Consider the following 24,819-nt stretch of genomic DNA (forward strand, 5'->3'; position numbering starts at 1 on the left):
AGTTATTACATAGGTAAAAGACTTAAGCCCTATGCTTGGTTGGATGATCAAGAGTAGCCCAATAGAGTCAAAATGGCTGACAGGAAGTAGATTTTGTAAGAAACAGAAGGCAGGAGAAGTAACAGCACATAACTTTTTGGGGCACCATCACATTTTCATATTTAGCTGTAGGTATATGTGTTTATTTGAATCGTAAAAAGGAATATCAACACACTGTATACATTGTAATCATAAAAAGACAGTATTTTAACGTGACATATTGAAACATGAATTCATTAATATAAATTTATTATAGTTTATGGAATATAATAAAAGGCTTCGGGAAGAGCGGTCGATAGCATTCATCATACATCTGTGGGATAGGTTAACATCAGCAGGAACATAGCTGGTGGGTAAGGTGGCGGCGTATCGTATGCAGGTGGCACAGACTCCCTTGGCAGCTAAATAAAACTAAAAGTAATACATTTAGAATCGCCATTCATGGGAATTACAATAATTCAATACACAGCGCAGTATCAGTCAATGGCTCATTTATATATAATGTTTATACAGAACCACGGGGCTCTATTCATGAAAATAAGTCACAAACCAACTTAAAAGGGAAGGTCCACTTTTAACGATTTTATAAAATGTCACAAGAGGTCACCGGTGGAATGGATGTAGCTATAGGCATGCAAACATAGTGGAAGTTTGAGGTGACCGAAGACCCTTTTGCCACATAAGACGACACCAGTATTATAAATGGCACAATGTTGATGGGGCACTATCACAGATTTTGCACTGGATCTGTAAAGGGGTTTTCCCCATGAAGGACATTGATCACATATCCACAGAATGTGTCATAAACGTCAGATAGATGCGGGTTCCACCTCTGGGACCGGCACCTCTCTAGAACGGGGCCCCTTATTCCCCATTCTAGCTTTTTGTGCGTACGCTGCCTCCTGGCCACTTCCGGATTACATGGTCTGGAGTTACGGAAACAGCGTAACTCCCTGAGCTACATTGATCCCTTAATTCCCATAGTAGTGAATGGCGGTTACGGAAGCAGCGTAGCATGCAAACTATGCTGTTTCTGTAACCACTATTCAGTACTATGGGAGTTACAGAAACAGCGTAGATCAGCGAGCTACGCCATTTACGGAACTCCAAACCATGTAATCATTAAGTGGTTGGGAGGCAGCGTGAGCACAAAGCGAAAACACGGTTTAGGGGACCCCGTTCTAGAGATAGATGCTGGTCCCAGTTCTGGGAGCCGCAACTATCTGACATTTATGACACATCCTGTGGATATGTCAAATGTCCTTCATTGGAAAACCCCCTTAAGTTGCACCTTCTTACCTCCCACATTTCGCTAGAACAAAAGGAGTAACGGGAACCAAGCCCCTCCTTTGAGTGCCATGCCCCTTTGTCTTCTATGGGTCTGTAGTTAAAATCTCCTATTCACTACAAAGTAACTTCATGTGCATGCAGTCCCACTGCAGTGAAGGGGAAATCCTACTACAGACTCATAGCGGCTGTGGGCATAGACAGAGGACCCTTTTGTTTTACAACTTCTAATTTGAGGACAGTGGGGCGCTAGCCATAGACCACCTCACGTATGACTACAGTAAATACCTTACCAGTGTGCTAATTCACCTGTGGTTGTAAGACATGGATGGGAATGAGCGTAGTACCTTACATGCGATCTAAGACTGCAGGGAGCACTGTTATTTTTCTTAATTTAGCCGTGGGCCCAATTGCCTGCAGGGCCCCTGGTCAGCCGTACATGTTGCCCACATGTTATGTTTGTAATAGACTTGAAGATTAATCGTGAGGGTTAGCATAGACCCCAACCAATGACAGATTCGGATAGGTCAGAAAATTTTCAAAGGTGAAACTTCCCTTAAAATTGAAATGCTTGGAGGTGCCACTTTTAGTCAGCAACAAGGCTGGCGATACAGCTCTCACAATCTGTTGTCCTCCAGCGTTCCTAAACTTCTGGGCAGCAAATGTGAATAAAGAGGGAGTTATATTTTTTTATTACTGCAAAACTAAGCATTTGTCACTTAAAGAGTACCTGTCTACCCTCCTGATATGTCGGTTTTAGTAAATATTGTGATCCGTGATATATTAATTCTGTAGTATCTTCTCTTAGAAATAGGTGTTGTGCCGTTCCTCGGTTATTCCTCCAGGAAATATAGGGAAAAAGTTGACAACTGGGCGTTACCATTTCTCTAGTCCATAGAGCGTCTCCCTGAACAGTGTGACATGGTCGACATCGATTAGACAGTGTTAGAGTGTGCAAGTATGCGCCACATTGACAAGGGGAATGGTAATACCCAGTTGTCAATTTATTAATATATTTTCAGGAAGAATAGAAGATGAACAGCACAATGCAGAATTCTACAGAAAGAAGCTCCAGGGGGGGGGGGCGGGAAGATACATGCATTTACAAAAACAGACAAGTCAGGAGAGGTGGCAGGTCCCTTTTAAGCAGCCTCTGACTTTCTATGGTTGGTAAGAAGAAGAATCAAGAATAAAAGGTGGGGACTTCACAAAAGAAAAATGGCCCTTTCTGCTGGTTCCGATTTGAGTCCTAAGGCCTTTTAGTCCCTTTATCCTGGGACGGAGGCAGGTGTTGACATAGACAACCCACCGCCCCCCCCCCCCCCCCAACTGCTGATGACATCATGAACAAAAGGGCACCTTTCTCGCTTTATATCTGGGGCCCACGGCAAGTACAAATATATATATATTTTTTTTATATATGATGGACCCAGATTCTTAAAACAAATCCATGTAATGATAAAGCCTAATATTACTCAAAACCTGAAAATATACGTGTGGTGGCATCCCAATATGCCCCTGTCCTTTCACCCAATCTACATACAGAAGAGCAGGAAACGCAAATCCATTTTCTGTTGCTGTGGTGGCATGGTCCTCACACTGTAATACAGAGACTATGGACATAGTTCGCCCAGTTGGGACAACCTCTTTAATATTGCATAGTTATAAAGGGTTAAAATGATTCCTCACCTTAAATGGCCCTCTTGAGATAAGTTCAAATTAGCTTCTACTAAAATACATTAAAACACCTGTATTAAAACTCAAGAAATGTAACAAAAACTGGAAAAATATAGAAATTGCTATAACAACGTTTAAAAAAAAAAAAAAAAAAAGGATTGTTCAAATTTAGAAAACAAAACACAAAAAAAAACGAACCACTTTATATTGACTGTGTAGAAATCTGGCTACCAACTAGGCATGGATTATGTTGTGAATCTTGAGTTCCATATTTTAATTGTATTGGATACTCTCTTCTGTCTTCTCCATACGATGTCCATATCTGTCCTTCCATAACGTACATACTAGTAGATATGGTCATTACTAGCTTCAAAAGACCAAGAAGAGGTCTCATTCGTGTAGCAGTTGCGGTTTATAGGTACCGTGGAGAGCTATGCATTTGTGCTTGTGGCTCAAATATTATATTGCCCACAGTAGCGGATTATGTCTAGATCTTACAGACACGGGCATCCTTACCCAGCTTGTTGGTTTAGCAAGTGCAGAAACTGTATATCAGTCTACTATTTGGCAGGAACATTGTATAAATACTACAAGGGCCAGCCTAAGGGGTGTACAACCTGTCCATCCGATGCCCCTGCTGAAGGGTACATCAAATGACCCATCACTTAAAAAGGACCCATCTTCACAAATACGGTCCTTTTTTTTACATTTTTTTGCAAACTTTTTTGTTTTTTTAAATGAAACACTTAATTAAAATAAAAAATTTTTTAGTAAATCATTTTTATTTTACTTTACTAAAGTTCCTTATATGACCTGATTTTAATATGCAAATTACCTAACTTTTCGCAAGAGTCAGTGCCCGGAAGTTCGGATCAGTTTGGTACTTATAATTACTGTATTGTTATTTGTGCCCTGTGTGACAGTGCCAACAGAAGATGCCACACAGGGCACTATAATCTTAATGCTTAATTTCCCTTCGGACAGAGATGCTGTAATACAGGTAGGACTTACACGTTACATGTTGTCCGGAGATGTACACTGGGCCAGATCCAGATGTCAGGAGAAATGTAACGGGTGGTGTAATCTCCAGGCCATGTACATTGACCTGGGAAAAAAATTAAATAAAATATTAGCGTATTTTTTTACAGTAACAAAAACAAGAAAAATTGTACTATAATAATTAAATACTGTATTAGTGTGTACCATAGGTAGTAGAGAAGGCTGAAGGGAAGCGATGGTCACTGGCTGCCCCTGTGTTTGTTCGTTGTCTATTGCAATCACGTGGGCTTCATTTTGTGCATCCCCGAGACAGATCTGCTGGACATACAAGTTATTACAAAAAAATAAAAAATAAAAAAAAGGGGGAGGAACGGACCACCACTAGACCAAACTTAAAGTTCAGATTTCAACCTCAGTGATAGACATTTAATAATACCTGGCCGAGAGACCTTAAGGTCTACCCCTAGAGGGGCTGTCTCGTGAAGGTCATAGATGGGAATCCCCTGTTTGGGGCCCCTCTCTAGAAGCCAGAACAGAGAGCCCCTCCGTAAGAGTGGCCCAGTTCTAGCGAACTGGAGATGTCCAATTATTACGGCCGCTACAGGGGAACTATCTGCCAGAGAAGCCGGAACCGGACCCTGCTACAATATGATGGTCAATCCCAACACAAACATTTTTATTTAAAGTAGTTTGGTGAAACATTCATGTTCCAATAAATTAACATAGGGAAGAGGTGAAAAATGAGCGACACCATCACCATTTGTCATGGGCAAACAGTGGAATTGGACAAGGAAAATCCAACCAGCCTGATCAATGGGGCAGCCTGCTCACAGGGCTTTCTTAAAGGGGTAAAGGATGTTTTTTTAGGAGCCTGATCAAAATGAGAATGTACAGTATGTTGAAGAGAGTACCGAGTGCTCGGACTAGTAGGTTGAACGGTCCATTTATTGTTTAAGCTCCTTCAACTTACATGGTATTGTACATTGTGTAATATTTACTATTTACGGGTAATATGGCTGCACACCAAAAGTGGGATTGGATCCTATTTTTGCATAAAGCTTATGTCTGTCACTTAGTAAATTTATATGTCCATGTGAATAAGGCCTATCAGACGTATGCAGAAAATTCAGCATGCAAATAAAAACCTACCTATATAGGAAATAGGTGAGGGATGGATTTACTTTATTAGCACGTCCTGGTACCTAGTCGGAGAAGCGCAGTGGTTAAGGGTTCACAGTAGAACATGTTATACGCTTGTTGGTTTGAAGGTATGGTTGGAGTGGATTGTTTTTATAGATATTCCAGGGATGAAGGGGAAAACGGAAGAAGCCCAGAATGTAAGGAGGTGATTAGAGTAGAAGAGAGGACTAAGTAAAGGTTGCAAATGGAGAAACATCTGAAGAACCATGAGAAAATTCTAGGAGTAGCAGATTTTAAAACGGCTCTCTGCTTTGGACAATCCCTGCTCGTTAGAAGGGTCCCTGACAATAAACTGATCACAAAGCACCCTCCATGTATGACCCCAAGTGAACAGCTTTGATATGTAGGGAAACTTGGCAATAAGTGTTCAATTTCCATGCTGCGCCATCACAGGGGAAATTAAGCATTACACGGTGCCTATTCATGTCAATGAGCTGTCTGTGTGATGGAGGACAGGACAATTCCTTCAGAGCAAGAGACTCTAAACTACATTCTGGCCAAGAAATAAGGATCCTGAACATAGAAAATTCTGAGTCAATAGAGGGTAGTCCTAACAGGGTATAATGAAAATGGGTTTTCTAAACTGGACAACCCCTTTAACGGAGCTTTGATGGTGAGTGACAACATTAATTGTATTCTCTTTGCAGTATATTATGTCTCTCACATCTTACCGTCCACAATCCCAGAAAATGTACCAGATAATCATCTTCCACTTCAAATACATACTTCCTGCATGAGGAGCTGAGTTCACAGCCTAGAAATTCAATCAGAACAAAATAGTCAATATATTTTAACTACTTTAAAGGGGTCTCCACGCATGGACAACAGATGACCTATCCATAGGATAGGTTATCAGAATATGATCGGTGGGGGAAATCGAAACCCGGACCCCGCACCGATCAGCTACTCAGGTTGACTCCGGCCACGAGATGTCCATGCTGGAAGCAAATGTCTCCGGTCACAGGATAGCGGCCGATCTGCAGTACTGCTCCTATTCAAGTGAATAGGAGCAGAGCTGCTGTTCTACAGTATGGCCGTTATACATTAGTCGGAGCCATCTGCTTCCAGCTCCAAACACTGCGTAACATACGGCGCCAAGAGGCAGCCAGAGCAGTTGATCGGTGCGGGGTCTGGGTGTCTGACCCCCAATCAATCATATACTGATGATCTATCCTACGGACAACCCTTCTAAGATATGAGGCCACACATCTGTTTTGTTCTGGCATTTTGCCCCGATTTTCAGAAACTGAAATTATAGCAAAAATGAAGCGATTACAGATTTCTGCCCTGACTGAACTGCTCATCCTCTACTCCTATAATATACAAGGATGTTCTAAAGAATTGCGGATCTCTAACTTTGTGGCATCTATTTGAGGAAAACACCTTCCTGTTCCAGCATGACAATGCCTCAATGTACAAAGTGAAGTTGAGCGGTTTACAGAATTTGGCGTGGAAAATTTGACCGTTTGCAGCACCATCAAACACTTTTGGGATCAATTGAAACATCAACCAGAAATTTTAGCTTAAGTCAGTCCTTACTTATTACAGGGGCTCCTTGACAACAAGCAGATAGAAAGTATTCCCTGTTGAGACCCCCAGCGATCAGTTGTTAGCTGTGGGGAAACCTGGCAGTAAATCTTCAATTCTAATGCAGCGCCACCACAGGGGAAATTCAGCATTACACAGTCCTCATTCATATCAATGTGTTGTCTGCATAATGCAGGATAGGACAGGTCCTCCAGTGCGAGAGACACTTTGTAACTGCTCTCTACTCTGGCCAGTAGATGAGGAAGCTGAACAGAGGACCCTCAAATATTAACCCAGAATTCCATAATAGGGTGTATTATTATGACTTTTCTAAACCAGGAAACCCCTTTAACTAATGATCCACTGGTTAAATGGATCACCCGTTCTAAATTTTAGTGTAAAGCCCTCTGGAGTTTATTGGTGCCAGCCTCTCCCCTGTATTTCCCCCGTGAAGGAAGCCAGTATCACTGTCTCGTTTGGTGGAGAGTGGGAAATGTGACCCTAAATCCACACCCATTGTTTTAAAATGACACCTCTATGGCTACCAACCCTAATTGGAGCTGGTGTCCCTTCTTCCATCGGTGAATTGGCTTAGACTAGATGAGTCACACAACCGAGTGCAAATTTGGACATGAAAAACTCCAGTTTCTCACGTCCGAGTTGCACCCGTGCGGGACCTGTTTTCGCGGATCCCTCAGACTTGAGTATATTGAGGGATCCGTGAAAACACAAGAAAATAGGACAGGTCCTATTTTTCCATGGACCCTTCACACGGTCCATTAAAACAGCCCCATTGAAATACATGCGTCCGTGTGATGGCTGTTGTTTTACCGGCTGTCACATAGGCGTATGCTAAGGTTGTGTGAATAAGCCCTAACAGTTACTGTTGCTCTTATGTTTAGCATAAGACTCTACTTGGTGAGGCCAATGCTGAACTGCTGGCAAAAGATATCTCCTGTCCTGAGGCCATTCCAGGACTTCTGTTTAACCTCAGGTGGCGGGTGAAGTTGAAGTTGAACAGAAGATCTCCAGTGAGCATACCCTGATGTGGCCTAAGGTTGACCAGTATCCAAAGAAGAGTGAGGCTTCCCTGTTGGGTGGGATTTAGAGCACCATAGTGGTCTTGTTAAAAAAAAAAAAAACTGAAAGAGGAATAGTAGTGGACGGTGGTAGTCACACCTGCCATGAGTCTGGTGACTGGCATACTCTTCCATTAAAAATGGCCTGTCAATTGATAAAGCCATTGATAAATTACCTACCCCCACAAAAAAAAATAAAAATGGGTAGTAAATTGATCTTCTGTGTTAGGTCCCGAACACATTTGCGTTGGAGGCTCCTCGGCTGAAAATTGTCAGATATAATAAAAATAACACTGCATGCAAATCTGTTCTTCCTGTCAGAACAGAGGTCCCCATTTTTAAAGTCAATGGGCTCCATTGGATCCTGGTGGTATCTGCCATACAACAGATCTGGCATTGTGTTGTAAAAACCACCCTGCAGATGTGAACCAAACCATAAATGGGTATTCTAGCTTATCCACTGGATAGGTGAATGCTAGAGCAGTGGGTGTCCAACCACTGGGACTCCCACCGATCGCCAGAACGGTTCCCTGTTCCCACTAGCCGCAAAACGGTCAGCTAGGAGGAGTTTAACTGGAACATAGTGCTCGACTGTTTCTGCCAGCCCCATAGACTTTGAATGGCGTAGCTCCACACCTCCACTAAATTCAAACTCCTTCTAGCCACCAGTCTTGTGGCTAGAGGGACCGGGGTCCCTCGTTCTGGAAAAATGTGGGGGTCCCAGCGTTCGGACCCCCACGCATCAAGCATTTTTCCCCTAAAAAAATGCTGGGGGCAGGAAAACCACTGTAAGTAATACAAGTGGTGCTTTCAGCAGAAGAAAAGATGGCTACTAGTTTTTCCTATGGATGTAGCGGAGCTAAATTTAGCTATTCAGACCAGCATTTGGTAATTTACTTAGCTGCATCTGGGTATACACGCATACATCACTAAATTCTTATTTAATCTTCTAAGTACAGCAGTTATCATTATAGTCAATGCCTGGCCATGTGGGTCCGAAAAAGGTATAGCAAAAAAAGCACAATGCTTTCTAAGGGTGTGTTCACATATCAGTTGCATCAACATCATTTTTTTGGCCTCTCAAGTGATTAAAACTAATGAAACATTGTTCAGTTGCCATCAGGCGTTCACAATTTTTACAACAAAACCGTCAGTGGTCATCAGTTTTTACTGACCAAAAAGGTAGTCTAGGGGTCTGAAAATGTGCCAATTTTATCAGATTGGTGCATAGCTTGTGATAGATTGGATGCATGATAGATTAGATACACATGTACTTGTCATTTCACAAAACTTCTGGAGGTGATCCTGGCACGTCAAGGCTCTCCTCCTCAGCTCCAGCCTCGGCGCTACACTGAAGCCCGACACGATGTAATGCCACGTGCAGTGGCGCAGCTATAGGGGGGGGGTCACACTTAGGGCCGGGCCCCTAAGCCTAGGGGGCTCACAGGGCCCCCGTATCCACACAGCATGCTAATACGAATTCTTTATGTGCTGTGTCGCCGGCACTTCCTGGTTACGGGCAGAACTCCTGTAGAAAACAGTCACATGGTACACTCAGTGCACCATGTGGCCTTAAGGGGAGTTCCAGCCACTGTGGAAGAGCCGGTGCGGAATTTCATGGATGAATCCAGATGAGCTGCAGAGGGGGCCCGTAATGTATGTGTGTTGTATTGTATTGTACTGTCTGTGTTTGCGGTGGAGAGAGGAGCCCCCCCCCCCTCTCCTCTCTCCACTGCAAACACAGACAGTATAATACAATACATTACAAACTGTGGGTCGCGACCCCCTACGGGGTCGTGTGAAGACCTCCAGGGGGGGGGTCGCGAACCACTCGAGGTCCCGGTTCCAACTGTATTTGCGTCCTCAGTACGCAGATCCAGTTTAATTTAATGCTGGAGCAAGGAGCTGACGACACCTTCCTCCAGCATTCACTGTCCCGTGAGCCATTGGTGGCTCAGCCCAGACAGGCGCGATGTAGTGACGTCATCGCGCCTGTCTGCGCTGAGTCACTCATAACACAGGGCAAAGAAGGAGAAGGATTTCCGCCACCCATCGTGGGAAAGGGGATAAGTAATTTAATTATTTTTCTGTTATGCACACATGGGGGCATTATACTGTATAGGGGGGGCTGATATGGTGGCTGCTATGAGGGGCATTATACTGTATGAGGGCATTATACTGTGTTGGGTAGCCATCAGGGGCATTATACTGTATGGGGGGGCTGATATGGTGGCAGCTATGGGGGCATTACACTGTGGAGTGACAGGTATGGGGGCATTACACTGTATGTGGTGCTGTTATAGTAGCAGCTGTGGGGGCATTACACTGTGGGGAGGCCGTTACGGGGGCATTATGCTGTGTGGGGCATTATACTGTATGGGATCTGCTATGGGGGCATTATACTGTATGGGGCAATATACTGTGTGGGCACTTATGGGGGGCATTATACTGTATGGGGTCTGCTGTGGGGGCAGCTATGAGGAGCATTATACTGTATGGTGTCCCCTATGGGGGGCATTATACTGTATGGGGGTAACTACGGGGAGCATTATACTGCGTGGGGGACATTATACTGTGTGGGCATCCATGGAGGCTGTTGGGCATAGGCGCGGCAGGGGTCTTGTAGTGTTGAGGGGAGGGGTAGGGGGGCCCCAAGCTGAATTCTAGCACCAGGGCCAATGGGCCTTTAGGTACACCCCTGGTCACGTGTGTAATATTCAGTGCAGAGCTGAGGCCGGTGCCGAGAGGGAGAGCCCAAAAGGCAGCCGCTTTCCACTCACCTCAGATCAGACCTACGAAGCAACATTGTGAACCTGCAAAGATGCCAAACACTAGCCCTAACTTCAGGGAGAAGCTAGTTTTTGGACGCCTTTACAACTACCCAATCCCACCCCACATCTCCTACCCACCCCACACCACGCTGGGATTGTGGTTTCTGTTTACATGACAAGGTGCATGTGTTGGCCATAAATAATGGCTGTCCTGGTCCGTTTTTGATGTCCGTTTTTTGATGGCCGATTGTAATCAGTTTTGCACTATCAGTTTAAAAAAAAATGGATAAATTTAAAATTACAGATAGCGCCACACACAGCCCCCCCCTGAAAATAGCGCCACACACAGCCCCCCCCTGAAAATAGTGCCACACACAGCCAGCCGGCACGGGCCCCCACCGTGGCCGGAGGCTCCGCTAGCTGCCGTATGGCTGCTACGGCGCGACGGCACTGAACACTACGGCAGAGCAGGGAGGTATCTCCCCGCTCTGCCATTAAAGGGGTTGTTCCTACATAAGACATGTATCCCCTATCCACAGGATAGGGGATACATGTGTGATCGCTGGCAGCGATCGGGAGAACGGGGGACCGAAAGTCCACTGAAGTTCTCCATCACAAACCTCGGACTTCCGGGGTCTGTGTCGGCAGCTCCGTAGAAATGAATGGAGCGCCGGTCGCGCTTGTGTGCATGCGTGACCAGCGCTCCTTTCATTTTTATTAAGTTGCGCAGACTCCGGAAGTCAGAGGTTAGTCATGGAGAACTGCCAGAGATCACACATGTATCCCCTATCCTGTGGATAGGAGATACACGTCTTTTGTAAGACACACTATAGGTCGGATTTTTTTGGGGGGTGGGGGCTGCGCGGCGTTACCGACAGGGGGGGCTGCGCGGCGTTACCGACAGGGGGGGCTTCTACGGCGTTACCGACAGGGGGGGCTTCTACGGCGTTACCGACAGGGGGGGCTTCTACGGCGTTACCGACAGGGGGGGCTTCTACGGCGTTACCGACAGGGGGGGGCTTCTACGGCGTTACCGACAGGGGGGGCTTCTACGGCGTTACCGACAGGGGGGGCTTCTACGGCGTTACCGACAGGGGGGGCTTCTACGGCGTTACCGACAGGGGGGGCTTCTACGGCGTTACCGACAGGGGGGGCTTCTACGGCGTTACCGACAGGGGGGGCTTCTACGGCGTTACCGACAGGGGGGGCTTCTACGGCGTTACCGACAGGGGGGGCTTCTACGGCGTTACCGACAGGGGGGGCTTCTACGGCGTTACCGACAGGGGGGGCTTCTACGGCGTTACCGACAGGGGGGGCTTCTACGGCGTTACCGACAGGGGGGGCTTCTACGGCGTTACCGACAGGGGGGGCTTCTACGGCGTTACCGACAGGGGGGGCTTCTACGGCGTTACCGACAGGGGGGGGCTTCTACGGCGTTACCGACAGGGGGGGCTTCTACGGCGTTACCGACAGGGGGGGCTTCTACGGCGTTACCTACAGGGGGGCTTCTACGGCGTTATCTACAGGGGGGCTTCTACGGCGTTATCTACAGGGGGGCTGTAAAAAAGGCACTATCTACAAGGGGGGGGCGTTGTGTGACACCCAGGGGAGGGGGGGCCCCCAGTCAAAAGTTTGCTATGGGGCCCAGTCTTTCCTAGTTACGCCCCTGGTACAAAGTGAAGTGCTCAACGGATCCGGACTCCTACAACATTATCAGCAGGTCAACGTCTAAGAAAGCTAAAAGCCGAGGATTTATTTTAAAACAACAACTTGCAACCCCACCTTAATGGCGGCCGCTGTTGTCACGGTAAAATTCCTGCCACCTGCAATATTATCCAGAAAGTTTGATAATCCAACACAGAACTTCATCGCAATGTGACATTTTACCAAACCAGAAGCAGAAGACAAAGCAGAGAAATCCATTTCCAAAATGTACAATAAAAATAGCCATGGTAGTAAATTTAGGTCAGGGCTTCACAGCGTTAAACGTTTGCGATTATCACGCATATACGCTGAACTGTGCGCATGCAACGTCACACAGAGGTAAAAAAATTCAACAGTGACTTGTGCCACCAAACTCCGCTCACATCTCACTGGCGGGCGATATATCGCCATGGAGCCCTAGTCTTACGTTTTGTATTGGACTTACAAGCGAGTTTTATATATTTATCTATGGCGTCCCCATAATCATAATACTCAATAATTCAGCATTGATCAAGTTCCATTGCTGCCGGATTAAAGGAATTTTACTGTATTAAGTAATCATGCAAAACAAAGGGTTACGTGGTCACTGGAATAGGACTGCAAGGTCATCTGCTATGTAACCATATGAAAAGTTCTCCGCTGCAGCATATACCAGTGCAGTGCATTACCAGAATTATAAGGTAGCCACAGGGCTCGTGCGATTGGTACGTGAAACATTATATATGGCAAATGTGACGGGAGACACTCACCCCATATTTTGCACACTTGTCCTGCTACCGCATCTGAATGGATGCTGGAAAGACTAAACAACTGCTGTCTGGACATTATATCTGAATGGACAATACACAGTATTAGATCAGCCCAGAATACGTGCTGTCAAGAAGCTTCCATGGCCGTCTCCTCTCTCTCTGAGAAGAAGTAATGCCGATCTCAAGACAATTCCCCGCACCTGCTGGTGCTGATTGTGAAAAACAAGGTGGGGCGAGCAACCTGACACCCTCTAGAAAACATGTATGGTTCTTTTTCATTAGGGTGTGTTCAGATGACGTCGTTAAAGGCTATGTTCACACAGGGCAGATACGCTGAGTAAATGCACACAGCGTGTCCATTCTAGTCGCCACAAGAAATTCCGGCCGAAAAACAGCACCAAATAGTGGTACAGTTTTTTGGCAGGAATGTCCGCTGCAGAAAATTGCACGTAAAAGAAAAAAATATTTTCATCCTTACACTTAGTCATGCCGACGTGTCCATCTGCTGTCCTTACGCCTGAAAAGACGGCTCTATTACGCCTCCAAACATCCGCCCACTGCTTGCAATGGGATTTACGGTGTTCTGTTCCCACGAGGCTTAATTTTACGCATCGCTGTCAAAATACGGCGTGTAAAAAGACGCCCGCGAAAAAGAAGTGCAGGTAATTTCTAGGAACGGTTTTGGAGGCGTTTTTCATTGACTCCATTGAAAAACAGCTCCAATAACGGCCGTAAAATACGCTGCAAAAAACGCGAGTTGCTACAAAATGTCTGAAAATCAGGAGCTGTTTTTGCTTGAAAACAGCTCCGGATTTTCAGACGTATTTTGCTAAGCGTGTGAACATACCCTGAGGGTATGTTCACACGGCCTATTTTCGGCCGTTTTTTGGGCCGTAAACGCCTGAAACACGGCCAAAAAATAATAGGAAGCAGAACGCCTCCAAACATCTGCCCATTGAAATCAATGGGAAAACGGCGTTCTGTACCGATGGGCCGTTTTCTACGTGGCCATTTTGAAAAACGGCAGCTAAAAACAACTGCAGGACACTTCTTGGGACGTTTTTGGAGCTGTTTTTCATAGACTATTGAAAAAAGCTCCAAAAACGGCCGTTAAAACGCAGCGAAAAACGCAGCGAAAATCGCAAGTGGCTTAAGGCTGGGTTCACACGACCTATTTTCAGATGTAAACGAGGCGTATTATGTCTCGTTTTACGTCTGAAAATAGGGCTACAATACGTTGGCAAACATCTGCCCATTCATTTGAATGGGTTTGCCGACGTACTGTGCAGACAACCTGTCATTTACGCGTCGTCGTTTGACAGCTGTCAAACGACGACGCGTAAAAATACAGCCTCGTCAAAAGAAGTGCAGGACACTTCTTTCAGACGTAATTTGAGCCGTTCTTCATTGAACTCAATGAAGAGCAGCTCAAAATTTACGGCTGTCAGAGAAGCCTCGCAAAATGCTGAAAACAGTCTGTCTTTTCAGACGTAAATGCCTGCTATCGTGTGCACATACCCGCACCACATCAATAAAAAGTTACTATAGTAACTCGGGCCGCGGGCCCCTGTTACTATAGTAACATACTTTACTTACCTTCCTAGTTCCGGATCGCAGCGGAGGTCCTGACGTCAAGCGCTGTGCGCAGCGCATGACGTCACAGCGCTATGCGCCGCGCACAGCATCGAGACGACAGAACTCCCGCCGCGGCCGAAGAGGAAGGGAAGGTTAGCCCTGACTGGCGGGGTCCGACTCCCGGGACCCGCCAATCAGCTGTTTTGAAGGGGCCGCAGCACTCGTACGAGAGCTGCTCCCCTTCATTCCGGTCACTTCATTCCGGTCACACTGTGAATCGGTGTCGGCGATTCCCAGTGTGAGCGAGTAGTGAAATGAAGGGGAAGCAGCTTTCGTACGAGTGCTGCGGCCCCTTCAAAACAGCTGATTTGCGGGTCCCGAGAGACACATCAGCTATTGATGGCCTATCCTGAGGATAGTCCATCAATGTATAGGGACTGTACAACCCCTAAGCCTACGATGTAGCAGGCTTAGGGGGCCCATGAGACAGGATCACAGATTGTGTGATCCTGTCTGATGGGCCCTGTATCTAAGCCAATCACATGGTAGGCTTAGATACATGGCCCATGCGTGATCCTGTCTGCTGGGCCCTGTATCTAAGCAAGCCAATCACATGGTAGGCTTAGATACATGGCCCATGTGTGATCCTGTCTGCTGGGCCCTGTATCTAAGCCAATCACATGGTTTAGATACATGGCCCATGTGTGATCCTGTCTGATGGGCCCTGTATCTAAGCCAATCACATGGTAGGCTTAGGTACATGGCCCATGCGTGATCCTGTCTGCTGGGCCCTGTATCTAAGCCAATCACATGGTAGGCTTAGATACATGGCCCATGTGTGATCCTGTCTGATGGGCCCTGTATATAAGCCTACCACACTGTAGGTTTAGCTACAGGGCCCCAGCACACAGTAATCTTATACTGTATAACATGACTGTCTGCTGGACCCTGTATCTAAGCCTACGTTGTGGTAGGCTTAGATACAGGGTCCCACAGACAGTATCACACATGGGTCCTGTATTTAAGCCTAACACATGTGTTACTAATCGTTTTTTTTGTGTGTTTTCTTACAGGTTCGGTATGAATAAAATGGTTAATGAGGGCTGTGTGTTTTTTTTTTTTTTATTTCAATAAAATATTTTTTCTATGTCTTTGTGGCTTTTTTTTAAACTATATTACTACCGCCTTAGTAATGGCCGCCGGCTGATTGACAGCATCCATTGCTAAGGTGGGGCTTAGTGTTAGCCGATGCAGAGGCTAACACTAACCCCCTTTATTACCCCGGTACCCACCGCCACCAGGGGTGCTGGGAAGAGCCGGGTACGATCCAGTACCTGACCATCTGTAGTGATGGTCGGCCACTGGGGTGGCCGCAGGCTGGTATTATGAGGAGGGGAAAGGCCAAAAACAGTGGCCCTTCCTACCCTGGTGATGCTAGGCTGCTGCTGCTTTATTGTATCTGGCTGGTTATGAAAAATGGGGGGGACCCCACGTCATTTAAAAATATATAAAATAAAAAATAATTGGAAAGAACGATGTGGGGTCCCCCCCCAATTTTCATAACAAGCCAGATACAACACAGCAGCAGCAGGCAGCATTACCAGGGTGGGAAGGGCCACTGTTTTTGGCCTTCCCCAGCCTAATACTACCAGCCTGCGGCCACCCCGGTGCCTGCCCGTCACTACAGATGGTCGGGTACTGGTTCGTACCCGGCTCTTCCCAGTACTCCTGGTGGCGGTGGGTACCGGGGTAATAATGGGGGTTAGTGTAGCCTCTGCACCTGCTAACATTAAGCCCCGCCTTAGTAATGGAGGTTGCGGCCATTACTAAGGTGGTGATAATAAAGTTTAAAAAGTACAAGCACATAGAAAAAATATTTTATTGAAATAAAAAAACACAACCCTCATTAACCATTTTATTGAGAATAAAAAAACGCCGTCCTCAAATCCGAAGTCCAACAACCGAACCTGTAAAAAAAAACACACAAAAATAATCAGTAACACATAAAGAAGCAAAATTATTATTCTTACCTATCCTGGGTCCAGCGCTGGAGCCGCAATGTCAGCGAGCTGAGCCCTGTATCTAATCCTATCATGTGTGATACTGTCTGCTGAGCTGTGTATCTCATCCAATCATGTGTGATACTGTCTGCTGGGCCCTATATCTAATCCTATCATGTTTGATACTGTCTGCTGAGCCACTGTATCTAATCGTATCTTGTGTGATACTGTCTCCTGGGCCCTATATCTAATCCGATCATGTGTGATACTGCCTTCTGAGCCACTGTATCTAATCCTATCATGTGTGGTACTGTCTGCTGAGCCACTGTATCTAATCCTATCATGTGTGGTACTGTCTGCTGAGCCACTGTATCTAATCCTTTCATGTGTGATACTGTCTGCTGGGCCACTGTATCTAATCCTATCATGTGTGATACTGCCTTCTGAGCCACTGTATCTAATCCTATCATGTGTGATACTGTCTGCTGAGCCAATGTATCTAATCCTATCCATAGTTTATAGGGTCGTAGTGCTATAGATATGCTATGCTGTCTCCTATACACACATTTTTTTGGGCGGACGCATATGTATTGGGGCTATTTCCCTGACATTTTAAGCCCTGAGGGTATGTTCACATGGCAGCGTCTGTTACGGCTGAAATTACGGTGCTGTTTTCAGGAGAAAACAGCACCGTAATTTCAGCCGTAATGGCATGTGCAGGCGTCTTTCGCTGCGTCCATTACGAACGTAATTGGAGCTGTTTTTCTATGGAGTCCATGGAAAACGGCTCCATTTACGTCTGAAGAAGTGACAGGCACTTCTTTGACGCGGGCGTCTTTTTTACGCACCGCCTTTTGACAGCGGCGCGTAAAAAAAAATGACCGTCGGCACAGAACATCGTAAGACCCATTCAAATGAATGGGCAGATGTTTGCCAACGCTTTTGAGCCGCATTTTCGGACGTAATTCAATGCTAAAACACCCGAATTACGTCCGTAAATAGGGTGTGTGAACCCAGCCTTAGTGACGCCCTGGCTGCTAGTGCTGCATTGTTGGGTCACTTAGGAGACCCAGCGATGCAGCTGAAAGCTGCGGACCGTCCGCCATGAGAAGTTTGCGGGGGGGGGGCCCAGTAAGAATTTTTGCATCGGGGCCCATGAGCCTTTAGCTACGGCCCTGCACATACCCTAAAAAACTTCTCAAAATCAGGAGCTGTTTTCCCTTGAAAACAGCTCCGTATTTTCAGGTGTTTTTGACTCAGCGTGTGAACATACCCTAATACGCTGCGGATTTTCCCAAATGAAATCTGTTGCAGAAAATCTGCAGTATTTATGCTACGTGTGAACCCGGCCAAATAGTGTTTTTTTTTTCTTTTGCAACGTCAAAATACAGCAGATTTTTTTGCTGCTACTTCAACGCAGTCCTATTGCGGTTTTGCCATAATTTTGCGGAACCACTGCGATTTTCCCCATGATTACGAAAATGTATACATGTAAATATACCCAAAGAGGTATCATCCGGTACACGACCATTTTATGGAGTCATGTGAGCCTATACTGTACCTCAATGTGACATGTTTCATCACAGGTAATTTCACATAAAAGCATTGTTTCTAAGGAAAAATATGATGTCCACCTGCAGCACCATGGTTTGGCACATAGAGTGACTATGGGTCCGTAATCAGGGTTTCTCTGCGGAGCATGTGCCCTTAAAGGTTTTATTTACTGCTGTGGTAATGTACAGTATTAGTGAATAGACTTTTATTAACTGTATGTGAGTTTTTTTGTGGGAAATTTCCCCTAAAATTTTTCCAAAAAAGTATAAGGAAAGACTACAATGTAAGGCCTCGTTTACACGAGCGTGTGCGTTTTGCGCGCGCAAAAAACGCTGCGTTTTGCGCGCGTTGGCATTGCGTTTTGCCTGCGTATACGCAGCGTTGTTGCGTTTTAAACGCGCGCATGACTAGCGTTTGCAACGCGCGTCAAAAACGCAGAGGAGATTCATGCCAGGCCAGCCTACAAATAGGCCAGCTGGCCCAACCCCTGCTTGCTGGGAGAAGCAGGTTTAGCACCTTAATCTCCGCCTCTGCCGAGCTCGTCGATGTATGGAATATGGCTTTGCCATTATGTCGCGCAGGTGGCGTGTCTTTGGGACGACAATGCAATTGTCCATGCAGAATGTGACACGTGTTATAGAATTGTGTGTCGGTCTGCATAACTTCTGCTGCATTAATGATGCTACCTTTGATGCAGCACATATACTTACAGATGCAGGCAGCAGCCTCAGTGTCCCGGTTATTCCTCTCGGCCGATCTCTCTCATCCCGCCCTCGCATGAGGGATACTTTGGCGGCATATTTGGAATGTCGATCTGGAGCCGCACCGTGGGTGCGTGATGACCTTTGAAGGGTTCTCTGTTGTTTGTCGGCTTACCTACACACGTCACATGTGGGCTGGGGTTTTTATTTTTTCGTGGTTGTTGTTGGGTTAGGGACTTGCAAAACAAGAGGAGTCGCGGGCTGCGACCTTACATCTGTCTGGGTTTGAGCAGGACTTTATAAAGTTGGCAACCTTCTTTCTGGAGATAGAATGTTGTGTGGGCGAAAGTTTGGAAAGGCCAATTGCTAGTGTACATAGTTTGCCTCGGGGCCCATGACAGCACCTAAACGTCCGCACCTCTTGCAAACCATATCAAACCCCGAGTGATTAACTAAAACCTCATATCACGTGTGTATTCATTGGACCCAAATCCCAGAGGTGTGCGAGGGTATAGGCCAAGGAAATGTGGGCCAAACATTGTGTGGAGGGCTATCAATGAAAAACAACACGAAATATAACCATTCAACATTAAAGTTTTTAATACAGGGTTTTGCAAAAGCCCAAAAATGTTTCATCAAACAAAAAACACCAACATGGTGTATAATATCGATCCAACACAAAAACAGGACGGCGAGTTGGCATCCCTGCACCCAAAAATAGTGTGGCGTCACAAATTCTGGCCTCCAACACACTTAAAGGTGTTGGTACTGGTGGCCCGGGGACGAATAGGCCTGCATTTCAGCACCACTATGCTGGACCTGGAGCTGTGTAGGTTGTTCCTCGGCAGCATAGTGGTGCTGATGTTGTCCGGGGTATGTTGGGCCAGGGAAGTGGGGAGCCATAGGGCGCATATACGGATGCGGGCGGTGCATCTGGGGGCCTGGGTGGAATGGGCCCGGCACCTGGGGCGTGGTGGCCGGCATGGCTGTACTGCGCCACTGTTCAATGGCCGTGAAGCACACGTGCGGATTGTGGGGCGGTCTGGAAGCGTCGATCAACGTGACGATCGACGCTTGCAGACGGCCCATACGGTCCATGGGGACCAGCCGGAGGAGGGGAACGATGCTTCGGCCAAAGGCGTCGTTCCCGTCCTCATCAGCGGCTCGCCGTAGATAGTCCAGGACCCGGGCATCTACTTGCCCCGCTGCGGAGGCCTGTTGAGCACGGGCCCGGCGAGTGCGGGCACGCACGGGGCGCTCCTCTGCCGGAGAGGCGACGGCCCGTGCGGACTGGCCAGGGGCGGGCTCCAGGGGTGTCGGCTCTGGGCTAGGGGGCAGGACAGGGGCAGCAGGAGGTTCCGGCCGAGACTCGCCCACGTCTGTCTCTTCTGCGGTATCCTCCAAATTGTCTGTGGTTCTAGAAAGAGGAAATTACGTTAGAACAGAATATATAACAATGCCTACAACAACACGATGGCAAACAGGACATGGGCGAACACACATTAGACACATGCAATGGCAGAAACTCTTACGTGCGCATCTCCATGATGTCCTTCAAGAACATCAGCTGTTGGGTATACATATACGGTCGCTTGCGAGATGCGCCATCCCCGCTGCGTCCCCTTTCACCCATTTCACGCCGGAATTGGTCACGGCAGCTCCGCCACCGTGTTTTGATCTCTTGGACTGTTGGAGTTAAAAAACAGATATCATGCCATCAGACCTATGACCTCTCACTTTAAATTAAGGGCCCTGCACTGCCAATTACGTGGTACACGGTGATGCGCCTGCTCCACAAAAGTTTCTCGTGAAATAGCGCAGAAGACACATACAGGGCCCCAGTTCTTCAAAAGGGATGTCATGCTTTGCCAGAAAATGCCTGGTACTCACCCAACCGACTGCGGTCACGGGTTCGGCCACTCTCCCACTCCTGGCCAAACAGCTCCTTTGCCACCTCCTCCCAGGCGTCCTCCTTGGCCGTCCGGTTGTGGTACGCCTCCGAGCGAGTGTCCCAAATTTCGGGGTGTCCCTGGACCAGGACGAGGAGGCGCTCCACGTCCATCCCACGCGGCATGGCAGCAGATGTTGACAGTGGAAGATACCTTCACAGTCTCCAGTCACTAGCCCTGCCCACTCGCAGTGGAAACTCAAGCACTTCCTGGTTTTTGTTTGCTTTGTCCAGCTTTATAGACTGTTTTTCATGGACATAACAAGTGATGCGTGATTTTCGCGCATGCAACGCAGGAGCGTCCGTGTGGCATGCGTTGTTTTCACGCACCCATTGACTTCAATGGGTGCGTGATGCGCGAAAAACGCACGATTTTAGAACATGTCGTGAGTTTTACGCAACGCACGCGCACTGCGCAAAATTCACGCATCGTCTAAACAGCCCCATAGACTATTATAGGTGCGTACGACACGCGTGAAAAGCACGCGCGTCGCACGCGCGTATAATACGCTCGTGTAAATGAGGCCTAAGGCTGGGGTCACACGAGCATGTTACGTCCGTAATGGACGGAACGTATTTCGGTCACTAATCCCGGACCGAACACAGTGCAGGGAGCCGGGCTCCTAGCATCATAGTTATGTACGATGCTAGGAGTCCCTGCCTCGCTGTGGCTACTGTCCCGTACTGAAAACATGATTAAAGTACGGGACCGTTGTCCTGCAGCGAGGCAGGGACTCCTAGCATCGTACATAACTATGATGCTAGGAGCCCGGCTCCCTGCAGTGTGTTCGATCCGGGACTAGTGGCCGAAATACGTTCCATCCATTACGGACGTAATGTGCTCGTGTGAACCCAGCCTAAAAAAAAATAAAGCAGAGCATTTTACATGAGGTATTATAGATGCCATTTCCTGCTACTGTTTCTTTAAAATAAAATGCCCCCATAACACAACAAAAAAAATTTTGATGTTTTTTTTATGGAGTAGTTGTGGGGTTCTGGACTGACACCCCGCTCCACTATGACCACATTCAGCAAAACATGTAAAGTTTAAGATAATTTTTGAAGTAGAGAGGGGCCCCTAAGCTTTTTGGGACCACAGAAGTAGAATATTGCCCAAAAAATACTACGCCATAACTTGAAGCTCCTGGGACCGAATGCAAAATCGAATTCTAGCCTTTTCACATATTTCTGGGGGTTAAGGGGCAAAAAGTCAGTGTCTCCATTAACCGATATTTTATTACAACATTCATTCATCTATTCAGCCTGAAAAGAGAGCAACTGTTCTCTTAAATCTTGTGAAATAAAAAAATATATATTTTCTAATACTGTAAAAAAGCTAACAAACCATAAACCCCTTCCTGACATTTGACGTATCCCTACATCATAGCAGGGTAGGAGGAAGTGAGCAGGCTCACGGGCTTAGCCCGCTCTATACAATGAGGGTGTCGGCTGTATGTTACAGCCGACACTTCACAGTAACGAGCGGGATCGCCTCTGGTAGGGCTTAATAGAAGCCTATCAGAAAGACGATATATTGCAATACATTAGTATTGCAGTATATAGTGCAAGTGATCCAACTATCGCTGGTTCAAGTCCCCTAAAGGGACTAATAAAAAAAAGTTAAAATCTGTGAAATAAAGTTTGTTTTTTTTTTTCATGTAAAAAATGTTTTAAAAAAAACCTTTTCCCATTTTCACCCCAAAAGTATTGTAAAGATTTTTTTTTAAAAAAAATACGTTTTAGGGGGCGGGGCATCGTGGATGGCCGCTTTTAGATTGAGCTCCCTCACGGCCAGCTGAATCCGCGTTGTATCGCCGCAATCCTGCTTCACACCTGGGCATCGGCACCTCTCTGGACTACGGAGAGATGGGTGCATCACTGGAGCTCGTTATATCTCCTCCCCGGAGCCTTGGGCGGTGTAACGCCGAAATGGACCCAGCCACTGCTACTGCGGCCGTTGCCATCTTGGGTGACACGCGCGGGCTGACGAGAGTTCAGGGGCCTGCGACGCAGAGGTAAGGGGAAGTCTCCACCCTAGCCCCCTGGCCACGCATACTTACCGGCTAGTGGAGGTCCTCTATCCTGCTCCCCGTTACAGCCATATCGCTGCCCATGAGACAGCCACAGACACAGCCTGGGCCTGCATTCCCAGCGTGACGCTCAACTACACCTCCTGGAGTATATTATCCTCAGGCCTGCAGGCCGCAGGATCAGATCCTCTGAGCACCCTGTTGCCACCGATTTCTTGGATCCCCACCTAGGGTCGGCATGTGTGGTTGAGCTTTTACACCTCTCAGCCATTAACAAATTCGGACAATCCGGCTTTGATAGAGCGGAGGGAACTGTGCCGGACAAAGGTCCGCTCATTGTCCTGGACATTTTGTGCCACATATGGTGGATGCAGGGTCCCGCCATTTCACCCCTGTGTCAGCTGGTACTGCAGAAAGCTACACCTCTGCCTGCTTCTCATGGTCCATACTATACACGTGCTGAGACATTTTAAGCTCTTGATTTAAAGCAACACACACACGGAGGCTGCACAGTCCTGTGACTATCTAAAAGCATGGGACGAAGTTGCACGTATGCTTATTTTTCTTACTACAACTCGCTGGGGTCCAGCGCGGCCTTCCGGTATTCACCATGATTTCACATGCTTAGGACCGCAGCACTATGTTCATAATGCCACAATGAATATATGACGCATCACTGCATTGCTTCCCCATCATAGGCCTCTGCTTGCATCTGTAGCGCTCCTTAGATGCACTCACTTCTCCCCACGGTTTGGGGATTGTGTCATGGACAAATTCCTAACGAAACATACAGAAGGGAGACATACCCGATCTCAACTTTCTTAGTCATCTGACTCCTCTCATCCTCTCGACATGCAAAAGTCCAAAAGCAGCACCAAAGGGGACAAACAGGCTCCCAAATCCTCGTCTGCCAAAGCGTCTTTCACACGTCCACAGTTCTCACGAGAATTGGCGATGGGAGGGGACATTACGACACCAAGGTTGTCTCCACAATACAGTCCATAGCACAGCGGCGAGATGGACAACCACCAAGCCACCCTGATAGCTCAAGAGGTCTCTAAAATGTTGTTGCCACTTTTTGACAAAAGACTGGAGGTATTGCACACGTCTTTTAATGCAGCTCTGGCACAAATTACATCGCATTCCCAAAAGATTGCGGACTTGGAAACGAGGGTTGTAACAACAGACACCTCGATATCAGCAATGGAGGAAAATGTACGACAAATCCAAGCCTCCAATGAAGAACTAAGAGACAAGCTGGACGACCTGGAAAACCGGGATAGACATAATAACTTGCGTTTTGTGAGCAACCCGGAAAAGGTGACTGGTGAACAACTGCTGGATTTTCTTTGTAAAGACCTCCCTCATGCTCTGAACATCGAGCTTGGCGGTGACTCGCTTATGATAGAAAGGGCACACATAAAGGAGAAAGTCCTAAGGGCCTACAGACAGTGCCGCACCTGCCATGAGGCAAGGTAAGCCGACAGTCTCAGGCGGCGCCACCTGGCCGAAAATGGGGGCAGCATCAGTGGCGTAACTACCGCGGTAGCATCCGTAGCGGCTGCTATGGGGCCCGTGGCTTGAGGGGGCCGGTGCCGCTAGCTGACACGCACCCCCATATGCCCGGTGGCGCCGCTAGCAGCCGTTATGGCTGTTAATGCTGAAGCGATGCTGCTACGTGGCCATCACCGCCGAGCCTCTAACATTTATGGGCCGGGCGACAGCCACCCCGTCTTGTAGTAATTGTACCTGCGTCTATAGCCCGACCATTCAACGCCTTACAATGACGTTGATTGTCGGGGCAAAATTACTTGCCCCGCCAATCAGCGCGTTTCAACAATGCTAGAGTCGCGATGACGCTTCCGTGCTTGAAAGGCTCTGATTGACAGGGCAAGGTATTCTGCACCGCCAATCAGCGCCTTTGAACGACACGTCGTTCAGCTACAGCAGACCTGCTCAGAAGAGAGCAGATCTGCATT

General features: G+C 47.2%; 2 protein-coding genes across 2 annotated transcripts in view; both read right to left on the bottom strand.

Annotated features, from left to right (window-relative positions):
* Positions 1 to 245: 245 nt before the first annotated feature.
* LOC142750542 (nucleoplasmin-like) overlaps positions 246 to 24,819 on the bottom strand; it is a 53,010-nt gene continuing 28,436 nt past the window's right edge. Inside the window, exons 2-6 of the mRNA XM_075859544.1 lie at positions 5,874 to 5,956; positions 4,207 to 4,317; positions 4,015 to 4,108; positions 3,016 to 3,055; positions 246 to 450 (exon numbers count right to left, since the gene is read on the bottom strand). Coding sequence (XP_075715659.1) covers positions 441 to 450; positions 3,016 to 3,055; positions 4,015 to 4,108; positions 4,207 to 4,317; positions 5,874 to 5,956 — 338 coding nt within the window. The 3' untranslated portion in view covers positions 246 to 440. The remainder of the gene's footprint in view (positions 451 to 3,015; positions 3,056 to 4,014; positions 4,109 to 4,206; positions 4,318 to 5,873; positions 5,957 to 24,819) is intronic.
* On the bottom strand, positions 7,628 to 21,188 carry LOC142748520 (uncharacterized). The gene is made up of 4 exons (XM_075855588.1): positions 20,753 to 21,188; positions 20,395 to 20,548; positions 19,826 to 20,279; positions 7,628 to 7,819 (listed from the first exon to the last, which is right to left on the bottom strand). The coding sequence occupies exons 1-4, from the start codon at positions 20,934 to 20,936 to the stop codon at positions 7,628 to 7,630; spliced, it is 984 nt and encodes a 327-aa protein (XP_075711703.1). The 5' UTR covers positions 20,937 to 21,188.

The sequence above is a fragment of the Rhinoderma darwinii genome, chromosome 3, assembly GCF_050947455.1.
Source record: "Rhinoderma darwinii isolate aRhiDar2 chromosome 3, aRhiDar2.hap1, whole genome shotgun sequence".
In the NCBI taxonomy this organism is placed as follows: domain Eukaryota; kingdom Metazoa; phylum Chordata; class Amphibia; order Anura; family Rhinodermatidae; genus Rhinoderma; species Rhinoderma darwinii.

Bases quoted from the DNA above. Each gene is read 5' to 3' on its own strand.
- LOC142748520 (XM_075855588.1), bottom strand. From the start codon at position 20,936: ATGCCGCGTGGGATGGACGTGGAGCGCCTCCTCGTCCTGGTCCAGGGA. The intron at 20,549-20,752 runs GTGAGTACCAGG...TAACTCCAACAG, and splicing joins CCGTGACCGCAGTCGGTTGG to TCCAAGAGATCAAAACACGG. The intron at 20,280-20,394 runs GTAAGAGTTTCT...TCCTCTTTCTAG, and splicing joins GACATCATGGAGATGCGCAC to AACCACAGACAATTTGGAGG.